General features: G+C 42.9%; 2 protein-coding genes across 2 annotated transcripts in view; one reads left to right on the top strand and one right to left on the bottom strand.

Annotated features, from left to right (window-relative positions):
• Nucleotides 1–70: 70 nt before the first annotated feature.
• On the bottom strand, nt 71–10,547 carry LOC311239532 (chymotrypsin-like elastase family member 3B). Its single transcript, XM_084327851.1, has 9 exons — nt 10,486–10,547; nt 8,987–9,129; nt 8,556–8,644; nt 3,295–3,377; nt 2,741–2,866; nt 2,254–2,390; nt 1,490–1,632; nt 279–431; nt 71–128 (listed from the first exon to the last, which is right to left on the bottom strand). Exons 2-9 carry the CDS (start codon nt 9,060–9,062, stop codon nt 111–113), a joined length of 825 nt encoding a protein of 274 aa, XP_084183977.1. The 5' UTR covers nt 9,063–9,129; nt 10,486–10,547; the 3' UTR covers nt 71–110.
• dhx30 (DEAH (Asp-Glu-Ala-His) box helicase 30) overlaps nt 9,911–15,150 on the top strand; it is a gene marked incomplete at its 5' end in the record, with an annotated part of 54,291 nt that continues 49,051 nt past the window's right edge. The window contains 6 exons of the mRNA XM_084327850.1: nt 9,911–10,100; nt 10,214–10,344; nt 10,472–10,582; nt 10,685–10,969; nt 11,706–11,858; nt 12,809–12,961. Of these exons, the coding sequence (XP_084183976.1) occupies nt 9,911–10,100; nt 10,214–10,344; nt 10,472–10,582; nt 10,685–10,969; nt 11,706–11,858; nt 12,809–12,961 (1,023 nt within the window). The remainder of the gene's footprint in view (nt 10,101–10,213; nt 10,345–10,471; nt 10,583–10,684; nt 10,970–11,705; nt 11,859–12,808; nt 12,962–15,150) is intronic.

Below are 15,150 nucleotides of genomic sequence, written 5' to 3'. Positions count from 1 at the left end.
CTGTCTTGCTATTTCTTACTCTTCATTCCAGTATCTCAATAAAAGACCAGAGGGTTAGTCAATGGAGAAGGCTTTATTCGTTGTATAACGACAGCATATGTAAATCCTCATCAGTTTTGAGCCATTGTCTGCAAAGAAAGAGAACAAAATTATCTTGACAATAACAAAGGATCATCAAACGTTGCTGCGCTTCACTAAACATAAACATGCAATGTATTTGTGTGGATTTATGAGCAGTAGCTAAGCACTAGGTTCTTGTACCACCTGCCCTCCCTTACCTCGCTGATCCAGGGGATGAAAGAGGCCACGCGCGTAAAGACCGTTGGTTTCTGGGGGGTGTTACAGCCACGTCCGTCTACAAAACTGGTCACTCCCTGGACGTACCACTTTCCATCTCTGCCCTGACAGCTCAGAGGCCCTCCAGAGTCACCCTGTAGGGAGGCGGTAGGTAAGAGATTGTGCAAGTATTTTTCGACAATATATGAGCAGAATCTGGGGCCATGCACAGACATTTTGGGGGGCAGGGCCTCAAGCAAAAAAGGGCACTCACCCCACCGATACGCACTATTCCCAACCCGGCGCTGCCACCCCGCCGATGGGCTAAACGGAGCAGGCATTTTAAAGAGGGGAGCCGGTGTGTTTCACCATAGGGGCTGGAGCCGGCCCAAGATCAAAGCAGCCCTCTTCATCTCCATAACGAGGCCACACTCTCCACACACCCCAACTCGGCCCACATGGGCTTGGAGAGCCAAGTACTTTTTAAATTGAGATGGTGAATTTTTTGTGGATAGTACTGTACATTATTTTGTATAGAATTTCAATAAAAACGAAAGAAAAAATTAAATACACTTTTTAACACCTGTTAAAGGACACTTTTTGACTGAGGGCAAAAGGGCAGGGGCTCGAGCCTCCCTCTGGTCCTATCTGGGCGGCACGGTGGTGTAGTGGTTAACACTGTTGCCTCACAGCTAGAAGGTCCTGGGTTCGATTCCCGCTTGGGGACCAGGTTTCCGGCATTGCCAGGTACCCAGGTGGGGTATCTCCCGGGCCTTGCTGTAAGATAAGATAAACCCAATGGAAAAACATGCACAACGGATCGCTAACGCTGTCGTGTCCCTGACAAAGACGGACAGGAGCACTTGGATTGGTCCCCGGGGCACGGCCCCACGTCGCAGCCCTTATCTGCTCCCGGCTGCCCTTGGTGACGGGATGGGTCAAGCGCAGAGACTCAATTTAATGTGTGTTCCTGTGTGTGCCGCCCATCGCATGCGTGTGTCACTGCATGATAAATAAAGACTTCTTCGAAAGTCCAGTGTATTATTATATCTGCACGTGCCTGAGGAGAATGCAGACAACTGACTTCCTACACCAGTGGTTCCCAGACGGGGGGGGGGGCCTTGAGGAGGTTCCACGGGGACGCCCAATTTCACTACTGTTTAATTCATTAGGAGTCGGGTCACAGTAGAGTTTGGGGATGATAATTACTCACATGACATGCTGACTTGCTCTCTCCTCCTGCACAGACCATAGTCGTCTTCACTGAGCCACCCCACCAGTCACCTGTACTGCAGACGCTGTGCTCCACCACAGGTAGCAGGGCCTGCTGTAGCCTGGTCGCTGCAGGCCCTCCAGCTGAGTGAAAGAGAGAGGGGGAGAGAGAGAGATCTGAAACCCATCAGACAGCAGCATGCCCTCCTCCACCCTTGACCCGTCAAGACAGTTTACTTTATTTTACTCATAGTATATATTCAGATTCTTATTGCCCATATTTATTGTAATGTACAGTATAATATAACTGATGGGGCATACAGACCCTCATCTGCACTACACTATTTACGTTCTTATATTCAGAGTCAATTATATTGTTTACACTGTTTATTATTACATTATATTTGTCTATATTCAGATAAATTTTATTGCCTATATTTATTGTCTTTCTACTATTACCCTGCCCATACCTGTACCTCCTCTTCCCCATACTGCTATGAGTCGACGCCCGAATACCCCCAAAGGGATCTATAAAGGAATATTTGAACTTATCGGTATACACATATACTAAAATAAATGGAATATTCTAGAAAATCATGGGTTTCCGAGATGTGGGTGAGAGAGATCTGACCTGCAGGAAATGATGCATCTGTAGCTTTATAGGGCCATGACGGGGGTTAAAATGACAATTGGTTAAAAGAAAATGTAAACGCCCTGTACATTCAGCATGAGCATGAGTCACCAGACTTGACAGCGGGGTCTTACAGTAGAGACGACCCCACCCTGTGACGTAGCAGGGCTGCTTGTGGGCTAGGATGGAACCATCCTCTGGGAGGCAAGCCAGCTGGACTTTGTCATTGAGAACCGCATTAGTCTCCAGCCTCAGCAGGGCAATATCATTCCTATTTATATCAGGAACGAAACAACACAAAGTACATATAAGGGATCAAATTCTATGTGTTAACTGAAAATTACATTTAAAAAAGGAAAAACTAAATCGGGACAGTATTCCATTTGGATGTTTTGATACCAGTACATGCATGTAAGTGCATAGGTAAAGGCGTAGGTATGGGTATTTACAAAACCTCTATTTACACAGCTGATTGTCCAGAAAGTGATTCTCAGGTTGGGGCTCTAGTCCAAGGACATACTGACTGGTATCATCATGTGACCTCAACGTTTGTCCATTCTGCCCCACCACCACACATTCCCCTCAAGGCAGAGGGGTTTATCATGTAGAGCAGCCGCTTACCCACAAGAGACACAGTTGTTATTCCATTTAGGATGGAGGAAAAATGTGTCCACCATAATGGACTGCTCGGGGCCCTCCTCTGTGTCCATGTCGTGCTCCGCGAGAACCACCCTGTATGTGTGGAACCTGAATTGAAAGGGCAGAGGGAAAAAATTAATGAAATGCAAAATGGATCAAAGGGAGACGGTCTTGTCCTGACTTTGTACCATATGCTATTGCATTCAGCTGTCGGGTCTCTATTATCATGCATGCCGGTGCTGTCTGGGGAGTATGTTGATTATTTCTAATGGCACTTGGATGACCGCTGGAAAGCCAAGAGCTTATTTCCACCGCGTTCCTTTTAGTGTAGTTGTATGCGTGTGAGTATATGACTGTAGGGGTGTGTGTTTGGAGGAAGGGGTTGCAGTACAGTCATCTTGTTCCAAACCACATCATTCCAGGTGGCTCACATGCTTCATGTCCATGCCGTCATCCATCTCCAATGGTCTGTACAATTATTTCTGTCGTTTATGTTACTCGGAGACACGTGATGTTACGAATAAAAGTTTCCTCACGTAATGCAGTGTGCCGCAGTCAAGACCCAGTTGGAAGCAACAAGTGTTCCTCCACAGGTCGGGAAGAAAGACTCCAGAGAAACCTTGGAGGAAGAGAAAATGGAACCTGAAAAATGTGTTATACTGCACAAGTATCACAGCTTGTCATCCTAGTGTTTGATGGTATGACCATGTGCTTGGTGGTAATTTGAGGCATGCGTGTTATGAACCAGGAACCGTAGGAACTTGCTCAGCACATGAAGGAATGCGCAGAATTTAAACTCGAAGTAAAAAAAGAAAATGGTGGGGTTTTAAAGATACACGCCAACATTATGGGAAATTATGCTAGTCTTCTCCAGAGTCAGACAGGAAGATGGATACCAATTGTTAGCCTACAAACAAGATTACAAACATCACAAAAAAAACTGCACCAGAAACTGAGGTCAGGTTCCTCTGAAACACTTGATATACAGTATTTGATTCAAACTGCTCTCTTAGTAGAAAACCAGGTTTAAATATTTGTATAAATGATGTGTATTGTCCAAGTCCAGGAGACCAAGCTCTTAGGAGTTATCTTAGATAGTAAGACAAATCACATAAGTAAGATAGTTGCTAAGATGGGAAATGGTATTTCTGTTATTAACTCTTTAATTGCCAAACACGAGATAAGTCGGGTTAACTCGTCATGCGTTGGCTGCCAGACCCGAGATATCTCGGGTCTGAGTCGGACCAGTCGAGCGGTTCTCCCGGTTGCATTCAAGCGCGTCAAATGCTCCCGATCCATATGTTGTGGTGGGTTATGTCTACCCCCCCCCCTCACAGTGAGCTGTGGTGTTCCACAAGGAAGCATACTAGGACCGCTACTGTTCCTAATTTATGCAAATGACATGTCGTCAGCTTGTGACTGCAACTTGTTCCTGTTTGCGGACGACTCAGCCCTGCTGGTCTCTGACAAGAACAAGTTACAGGTTGAAAAAACCCTCAGCTCGGAACTAGGCAGAATCTGCATATGGCTCGCTGATAACAAACTATCATTACACATGGGCAAAACAGAGTCCATTCTCTTCGGTTCAAATAACAAACTCAGCAAGACCGACGGCTTCTCAGTTACAGTGGGTGACAATATTGTCACAAGGAAAGATGAAATTACCTACCTGGGTTCCATCCTAGAGGCTAATCTCTCCTGTGACAAAATGGCATCCAATGTAATAAAAAAAGTCAACCAACGAACTCGATTCTTGTACCGGATCTCCTCTCTGGTAAACAAGAACACCCTGAAGACTCTGGCAGGAGCACTCATTCAGGGGTACTACGACTATGCTTGCACCTCATGGTACCAAAGCACCTCAAAGGCGCTAAAAACAAAATTACAAACATCTCAAAACAAACTGGTCAGACTACTGCTTGACCTTACTCCTAGAACCCACCTCACCCCTGCCCACTTTGACAACCTAGGATGGCTTAGAGTAGACGACAGAGTACAACAACTTGCAATGGGCCTGGTCTACAAGATACACTACACGACCAAGGTACCCATGTACATGTCAAAATACTTCCCAAAGGTCAGTGAATACCACGATCACAACACCAGAGAGAGCTCCACAAATCATGTTAAACCCAGATTCGGCTCAAATAAGGGACTAAACACGTTTCGCAATTATGCCACATCAATGTGGAACGCCCTACCCAAAGCTGTAAAGGAATGTGGATCACTACCCACTTTCAAAACCTCTCTCAAGGGACACCTACGGGAGACTGCAATTCAACACTGGCCCCTGTAAATATCCTAACCCAACCCCCTCCAATGTACAGTCATTTACCTAGTATGGTTTTGTCAATAGTTCAATGTACAATTGTGTTTGTTTGTACAGTGTCTCCTCCCCCCCCCCCCCTCAATGTACAGTGTTACTTGTTTATACAGTGTGCCCCCCGCCCCCCCCCCCCCAACCACCTCCAATGTAAATTACCCAGTATGGTTGTCAATATCCCAATGTACCCAACCTCCTCCAATGTACAGTTTCTACGTCAAATGTATATACTCCCTTTTCTTGACTCCTTCTGTATCACAAAAAGTACTGTATTTGCAAATCTGGTATGTCATAAATGTATAGATGTAGCAGTACTGACTATCTGTATGTCATATATGTCTATATGAATTGAAAATGGGGGACCCTGATGGAAACAAGACAAACGTCTTTCTCAGGTCTGCATCCCCTTAACAATTGTATGTATTGAGCCGTACTGTATTGTACCCATTCTGCAATCTGTTAAATAAAGTTTTCATTCATTCATTCATTCACACTGGATGGACCAGATGGCGATCAAACAATTGGAATATTATTTTTGGAATACTCCCGATCACAGGTAAGGACTATCTGACATCAATTCTGGCTTGATCGTGCAATGCTTTTATACCGATCGAGCTGATCAACGTTTTTAGTGTTCAATACGAATGCCGTTACTGGCAATCAAATAATCAGAAACGACCCCCCCCCCCCCCCCCCCTTTCATGCATTCATGATGAAACATAATACCTATTATATAGATTTGATTGCAATAGTAGCGTGTCCAGGCAAGAAATGGCAACGCTTATAGTAGGATTCACGTATGAGGCTATAACACAGCCTTTCGGGAATTACCCCAGACCACTCTAAAACTATACTCATATTCACCACGGTATAACACGGGAACGTATGGATGAAAAAGAATATTATTTTTCACATATTGAACGATAGATATTTGATGTCAAATGGGCCATAGTATTGTATCCATAGCTATAATATAGTTATAGCTCTACAAACAAGGTGATGCACTCCTATCTTTTAAAGCGTGGCATTGCTACAAGGGGCCCCGTCTAATAGCTGGTGCTGAATGAGTTAAAAGACTGAATTAGTTAGGTGATTCAAGCTTTAACTCATTGAGCGCCACGCTGTTTTTCCATCTGTACTGCCTGGCGCCAGCGTTATTGACAATTTTCACAATGTTTGCGGACCCATCTTATATTCTATACTATAGCTATGGAAACAATAGTATGGCTCATTTGACAGGCAATATTTATAGTCCAACATTGACAAACCAGTTCATTTCTACATACTTTCGTTTGTGCGCTATTCCACTCTAGACATTGCCCTGTTTCAAAATTATCCAGTCTCGTTTTCTAGATGAGATATGACGTGTTATATGCATATGCGCAAATCGTTTGGGTTGCTCGCCTGAAACCTATATTATTTCCAAATCAAAGGTATCAAAATCATCAAGGGGGGGGGGTCGTTTTACGAAGTTCCGATCGTTTCCAAAAGCATGTTTTAGGTCCGGTAAAATACAACGCTGTGATCAATACAAAAGCATGTTTTAGGTTCGGTAAAATAGACCTAAAATATACCTTACCTTAGTCAGAAGGTACTCCAAAATTAATAATCCATGTGGTTCCATCGCGATCGCCATTACTCGTGTGCATTGGGTCTGGCTATAATACGGGAAACAATAGGTTTCAGGCGAGCAAATCTCCGACAGATGGCTGTGTGCTGACTTCATTTTGAGGGAGAAGGGATGCCTGCAGCCGGAGGTAGCGAGGCACTGAAAGACACCTTAGAGACCCAGTTCAAAAGGTAGGCGATACTGCCACCTGTCGGGATTCGATCGCCATTGCAATTATAACGTAGGCAGCGGTGCCAGGGAGACACAGGCAGGTCAGCAAAAGTGTTTAGAATGGGGAAATCGAAGAAGAAAAGAAAAAGGATCTAAAAACGCAAAAACTCGTTTTTGGTGCTCAGCGGTTGGATTTAAAACACGAGAATTCTCGTTTTTGGCGCAGAAAGAGTTACTATGTCCCAGCTTGACTATTTCCCAGCAGTATGGTCTAATATTACTTTGGATAAGATCAAAAAAAATTATAAATAGTACAAAACAGAGCAGCGCGTATTTCGCTTTGTTGTGAATACAGAACAAATGTTGTTTCAATGCATAACTGTTTTGCTTGGTTATATTAAAAACAGGTTACTCTATTCATTAATTGTATTTATCAGAAACATTTCTATAACAAAAACACTGTTTATTTTGTATACAAATGTATCTTTCAGTTTAGATAGACATGAATACTCAACCAGACACGCTATAGGAGGAAACTTTATTACCAAAAGCAAGAACAAACTCAATCAAATGAACGGTTTTGTACCGAGCTATGCATGAATGGAATTCACTCCCTAGACATATCATACAAAAAAAAACTTGTATCCACTTTTTCTCCTTTTTCTGTTTTTCTCCCATCCCAATTTTAGTTGTGCCAATTCCCCCCTCCCCTGTCTTGATCGTTGCTCGCATGTGCCCCCCACTGGTCGGTCGTAGGGAGGGGTGAAGAATCTATCACATGTCCCCTCTGATACATACGGAGTCAGCCAGCCACTTCTTTTCACCTGCCAGCGCGGACTCTCATTGGCGAGGTGTAACGTGTGGGAGGCTCACACTACGCTCGCCCTCTCCTGTCCTTGCTGTGCAGGCGCCCTGACCGACCTGTAGGAGTCGCTGTTTACAACGACCAGATTACCACCCATCGACTCGATTGAGTCAGTATGACGGCCGGCCCAAGCCGGAGGCAACGCTGACAGCCGGATTCGATACCGGTGTATCACGCGTTGGTGAAGAGCGCTTAGACCGCTGCGCCACCCAGCCGCAGATGTAGCTATTGACTGAAAGTAGTTTTTTATGCTTTTTAAATGTAATTGTAAAAGTGAGTTTCAATTATGAGGTAAAATACTCTGTATTGCCGACTATGCATTGCAACAACATCATTATGTATCAACATAATCAATTTAGTTAATCTTAAATTAGGCGTGTATGAACAAATGTGTGGGCATATAGTGTGTACAGTTAAGTACTGTATTCTTAGCTATTTCAAATAGTTGATAAATGTATATTGGATTATTGTATATTGGAGCTTGTCTTGTTGTGTGTGTGTGTGTACTATAGTCCAAGTCTCTAGTCCTTGTCTGGATTACTTACTTACTTAACGTTATATATTATGATTTAAGTATTATGTCTGTGTGTGTAGTCATTTGTCCTGTTTACTTGTAATGTCATGTTATGATGTAGTAGTCGTTTTTTTGTGTACCCCAGGAACAATAGCTACTGGAATGCTGTAGCTAATTGTGGATCATAATAAACTAAACTGACTGAAAGAATGAGCTCAGAATGAACAAATCTACAAAAGAATGTTCTGACATATTTTTGTTTTTTATGTGACAGCCTTACGAGCATTATGTATACTGAATGTTTGAGTTGTCTACCTGCCATGGCCAGCTGTAGGGACGGGCTTCTTCCCCATTTACAACACGGCTTGTGCTGGGCAGGTGGCTGGGAACGCCACATCCAGACACTAGAACATAGAGTAGGGGGTCTCTCAAACAAACATACAATCTAGTCATAGGTTTTAACTTTTGTTTGTATTAAAAAATTCAAAAAATAATTGGGGAGGGAAATTGGATAGTCAATTATATCCTTTCATAGGTATCAGCTTTGTAACTCCTTTTGAGCATGAAACATTTATCTTCTGTTGAAATGTATTGATAGATTGATTGATTGATTTTATTTGGCAGATAAAAAAATATAATGTTGAAAGCCCCTAGGCACCATACACACATTAAAATTCGGGAGGAAAATATAACGTCATAAATTATAATGACTTATTTCCATTGTAGTCCTTGTCGTTTTAACTCACCAGTCGTAACTGCCAGGAGGAAAACTAGTGAGAGTTTCATCTCTGAAAGTGAAAGTGTCTGATCTCGCAGAGGCATTTATAGACAGCAATTTTACCACCACCATACAGTCTGCGGGACCGCCCACTCTCCAGGTGGTGACATACTGTACAAACAAAGAAGTCATATAATGACGGCTAAACATTAAACATGAATATAATGCATTATGTGGCATCTAAATTATGAGAACATCACTAATATTTGGAATTATGTTATATTTCATCATCATCATCATTTATTAATTCGTACATGGAATTACCACAGTCCAACAGTACATATTCATATAATTCACCAAATTCCATGGCCGAAAGGAACAGGAAGAAGAAAAATTCTTATATATACCTGCCCCTACACACATACAACACACCGATAGACTTATTGCGTAAAACCAAACAGAATATACCCATTTTGCAAAAATGGAAACATCAACACAACTAAATTAAATCAACATAAATAAACCCATTTTGTGTATCAGTCAAACTATATTTAGGTTCATTCATTTATACACACACACACACACACACGTATCTATACATTTATATAATGTATTATTCTATATTCTATATATAATTTTATAATTTTTATTTTATTATAATATAACTAAATCATACTATTTATATACTACACTATATTGGTATACAGTATTATACAATATTTTAATATATTATTATTCTATGTTACGCTGCTATAATATACTATATTACTATACTCATACTGGCCTATACTGCAATTCTATGCTATGGAATTATGTTATAATATTTGACCAACGATACAGTTTTCCTCCTCTACGATTTTAGAGCAATTTCTCAGCCAGGTCCTACTCCGTGCCAGACGGTGGCAGTGTGGGCTAGTTACCAGTTGTAAGGAAGTTGGCACTCGGCGAGAAAATGTGTAGTCTAACTGCAAAGATGGCGTTACCCGGTGTTTTACTCGTGCGCCTTAGAGCGATAAGCAACCTTGGGAAACGTTTTGATACCGTAAATAAAATTGGACTAAACTATAGAAATGTGCGGTGGTACAAGACAAAAGCTCAAACCGTTCAGGACCATGGAATATCAGCGTCCCAAACGAAACAAGGTGAGTGGCGTTAACGAGGCGCTGTCTACAACCTCAAGGACGCTCACGCTGTTGTTCTCTGTAACGAACTGCCATTACACGGCCTCTTTTGTGTGTTTGTTATTTTTGTCAAGGTAATTCGGATCTCCTGAAGGAATACCCTGACCCGAAGTCCTTGTTGAATAACGTTATAGCCCGGTCCCTAGGAGTGAACGACCTGTCTCAGCTCATCCAGTACAGCTGCACTGAAATTGAGGATATCAAGGTCAGAGGGCAAAGGTCACCATTCAGGGTAGCATACGAATGATTTACAGATTGCAGATCAAGTGTCTCTTGTTTTCCCCAATACCTAGATTTCTAACTAGCCTTTTAAAGAATGTATCTTTCCATAGAGAGCCACACTCACGGTACAGTGGCCCACAAAGATTCAAGTGGAGGGCTTTGCCTCAAGGAAGGTTGATGCGGAACGGTTTGCTGCTGCTGCTGCCTGTCACAAGCTGAAAGTAAGGGCTGTAATTAAAAAAAAAAATATTAGAAAAAATATTTGAAGCTACTTTTTACACACGTATGTCTGGCTCTTGCCCAACTCCTCTCTCTCCATACAGGAACTGGGTGTGCTTGGTCCAAACAATCAGCTGCCAGAGAAGAATTCTGGCTTGGGGAGAGAGGTGCGAACATCAGCCTATAACGACACACAGGACGACCCCTGGACAGATGGCGTCCATACAGATAATGTCCATGTGTCTAGATTTTCAAGAGACGGACAGAATAGATCCCCAATTCCCTCGGCGGACCAGTCCGCCGTCTCTGAAGCTCTCCGCTTGTTCCCGAGCCCCAAAAGTGTCCTCAACCAGGTTGTCCAGGTGGCCACATCGTACAATAAAGTCAAGGTCAGTAGCGCCTGAATAATGATGTCTCTCCTGTTTTTACTTTCCTGCTAAAATACTCGTATGACCCCCAGAAGTAACACACAGGTTCAGGCTGCTTGAATCCCATCTCCACCCAGCATCCTCAGATTCTCAATAAAGAAATACAATTCAGGGATATTGGACTGTCTGGTCCTTTCTATATTTTCTCCCATCCCAATTTCGTATCATCCAATTCAACCCTCCCCTGTCACGAACGCTGTTTCTTGCCTCCCACAAGCCGGCTGCAATGTGGACTAAGTAAGTCATACATAGCACAAGTCTCCTCCGGTACTTGAGGTAACAGCAGTCGCATCTTTTCACCTGCGCAGCTCGATCTCTCAGTGGCGAGGAGTAACGCGTGGGAGGCTCACGCTGCCCCCGACACTTCCTGATTCTACTGCGCAGGCGCACCAACTGACCTGTAGGAGTCGCTGTCCACAACGCCCGATCCCCACCCATCAGTTTCCCACCCCCTAATACGGCCAATGTGTATTAGTATGAACGACCAGCTAAACTGGAAGCAATGTGGAGCGCGCCGCTGGGCTCGAACAGGCGAGCCCAGCGTCTCCGCATTTGTGGCAAGCGCCTTGCCCACTACGCCACGTAGCCGCCCCGACTGTCTGGTCCTCTTTAACATTTGTTAATAATAAAATACTGTAATACAAAGTATGATAAATACCGTCTGTGAAACCAATTCTAATACAAATGTTCTCTACAGGAGTTGATTAAATACAGCACAACAGGAGGAAGGAAGATGAAGACGTGTGAACTAACGGTGCGATGGCCGGAGGAGATGACGTTCGTGACCACGTCCTACAACAAATTGGCCGCAGAGAAGCAAGCTGCAGCTCTAGCATGTATGAAAATGAAGGTGAGGATGAATTTTGGAGAGGGGATAAAACGAAACATGATCAGGGATCCCTGTCCAACTGGAGCAATGGGATCCTTGGTTCAGGCAACTTGCTGACCAAGTGACGGATGGACATTCGGTGTTCTAAGCTGGTCTAGTAGCATGGGTCTAGTAGCTAATTACAGTGCAGTTATAATCTTTTTTTTTTTTATCCACTTTTTCTCCCATTTCTATATTTTCTCCCATCCCAATTTCGTATCATCCAATTCAACCCTCCCCTGTCACGGACGCTGTTTCTTGCCTCCCACAAGCCGGCTGCAATGTGGACTAAGTCATACATAGCACGAGTCCCCTCCGGTACTTGAGGTAACAGCAGTTGCATCTTTTCACCTGCGCAGCTCGATCTCTCAGTGGCGAGGAGTAACACGTGGGAGGCTCACGCTGCCCCTGACACTTCCTGATTCTACTGCGCAGGCGCACCAACCGACCTGTAGGAGTCGCTGTCCACAACGCCCAATCCCCACCCATCAGTTTCCCACCCCCTAATACGGGTGCAGTTATAATCTTTAAGACCATTCTACAACAGTGGATCTCAACTGGTGTGCCTTTAGATTGAACACATCTATGTCAAACAAAAATCTTACATGGTCAGGTCCATAAATATTTGGACATCAACACAATTTCCATTGGGAGTGAAAAGCCAAAATTATGAAAATGGTGTCAATGTCCAAATATTTATGCAACTGTAATTCATGTTTAAATAATTATGTTTATAGATATTTTCAGGAGAAGTCAGCTATTATATTAGCAAACATTGCAACAGGAAATTAATTTGGGCCCATTTTAGATTGTTTTATGTCGTCAAGTTAGAAAAGGTCTGTATACATGTCACGTGAGTGTGCCGCGTGACGACAGATCGGTGGAGAACCACACCGGTCCTCAACGTTCCTTCATCTCTTGACCCTCTCCAGGAGCTGGAGCTGCTGGACGGCGATAACAAGCCTCTGACTCACGCCAAGTATCACCGCGAGCAGGTGAGGGAGGCCGGGGAGAGGGAGAGACGACCCTTCCCCCTGGAGATCCCACAGCACCTGAGGGACAGCATGAGAGAGCACCTCGCACAGGTACGCTTCCTTTCGATGGACGTCGAAATTTCATAAAACTACACTACCCAGCTCAGACCAGCTGCAGTCAAGGCTGCAGCCGCTTGACGTGAGAAAAAATAAATATTGACATATTCACCTTTCTGTGAACGACTAGGGGGGGGAAATGCGCCACATCCGGTAAAAATGGCGGAGCTATGGACATTATACAAAAGTAACTGTACTTACAGTAGATTTCATTCACGGTCTTTGCTGCCCTGTAACTAAATCCAGATTTAACTGCCATTGGAAAGAGGAGATTTGGCCCGATCCATAGATGATGTATGACCTGGCCATAATAAAGTCATAAAAAGAATAATAATAAGAATTGATATTCTCCTTTGGTTCATTACAATTTACCCAAGCATAGTAACAGACACAATATGTCTGACACTGGGAATACATTCCCTGATGATGACACTCTTGTGCTGAACATCAGTACCCTGTGTAGTATAATGATGACACTCTTGTGCTGAACATCAGTACCCTGTGTAGTATAATGATGACACTCTTGTGCTGAACATCAGTACCCTGTGTAGTATAATGATGCCACTCTTGTGCTGAACATCAGTACCCCGTCTAGTATTCTGTATAATGATGACACTTGTGCTGAACATCAGTACCCTGTGTAGTATAATAATGACACTCTTGTGCTGAACATCAGTACCCCGTGTACTGTGTGTAGTATAATGATGACACTCTTGTCTTGTGTTGAACATCCTGTGCAGGGCTTTACGCTAAGCTTTTTCACTAGGGGCACACTTGCCCCTAAATGAGAAATTTAGGGGCAAAAAATATTTTTTAGGGGCAAATTTTTTAATAACAATTTTACCATTATTAAAAAAAATATGTTCCTCCTGCCTCATTACTGTGGTCCTTTTATTTAACATTTAAGTGCGTTTGTTTTCAGGTTTGTATCTTTTATAATGAACCAACTGAGAGTGTGTAAATCACTAATGGAACAAAAACAACAAACTGTGTGTGTGTGTGCGCGCGCTTGTGTAGTGCTCCTTGAATGAGATCATCACAACACACACACACCATTAATCAGGAGGAGAAGAAACTCTGCATACATTTGTTTCACAATGAAAAGTGCTTTAGAAATCAAATGAATTATTATTATTGTAAATAACCTCATGAAAGGTTTATTATTTGTATGGGTAATTACCTGCTTCATATTTGTGATGTTACTGGTTTCAGTGTATGCCTAAAGTGATCAATGTGTTGGGCCGTTTATAGAGATCTATGCCAATTAATGTTTATGTATATCCGGGACTTTTTTTTTTATAAGAATTGAGAGGTATTTGTATATATGACCTTTATTTTGAAAAATGTTGCAACGCAACCTTATTTACATTTGCGCTTTTGACAGTGAAATGTTCAGTCCAACTTAGCTCGAAGGAAAGACTAATAAAAAAGGTTTAATTGACCCGTATGAGGCTCTTACGGTAGGACTTTGATTGTTTATAGAAGTGGAATGTAATACTATGCAAAACGAGAAATAAACAGTGATTTTACCAGCAGTCATTTCATTTCATATACGGGGAACCGACAATTATTAGTATTATATTATTTTCATATCGTCTCATTATTAGATAGATAGGTTGATACTTTATTGATCCGCGGTGTCAATTTAAGTAGACAGTATTTCACGTCCTAATAGTGGGGTACTCACGTAATGCATGGCTGATCCTGAACGTTAGACGTTTCCGTGTCCCCGTCAATCAATCATCACATCATCACGTCAATCATCATCATCTTATCATCTCTCCACATCGGACGTGGTTGTCATAAAATTGACTGATATCCATTATCCACTCCGTTGTTCTTGCGGAGCAAGAGCCATATTATTATTTAAAGGAAGCGGCCATATTCAGTTTCGTTTCGCTAGGAATTATGGGATTTGGTGTTGGATGTATAGACTACGCAGATAGGGACCTGGTCTTTAATCGCACGATAGACTACAAGTTCCAAGTATATAGCGTGACCCAGATTCACTCCGCGCAAATCTTTTTTTTCACTCAGGCTATCGGTGATCGCAGTAAGTTCATTCATTGCCGACAGATTCTTGTGTCGCACTGACAGCTCGCGTGAGTGGCGTCATCACACGCATTGGATAATTTAGGAGTGAAATGCGAATGCAAGGCTTGAAAGCACTACTCGCAAGCCCG

Source organism: Notolepis coatsorum (genome assembly GCF_963971535.1).
Source record: "Notolepis coatsorum genome assembly, chromosome: 13".
Lineage (NCBI taxonomy): Eukaryota > Metazoa > Chordata > Actinopteri > Aulopiformes > Paralepididae > Notolepis > Notolepis coatsorum.
Note: the sequence above shows the minus strand (reverse complement) of the source record. Positions and strands in the feature narration are given on the sequence as shown.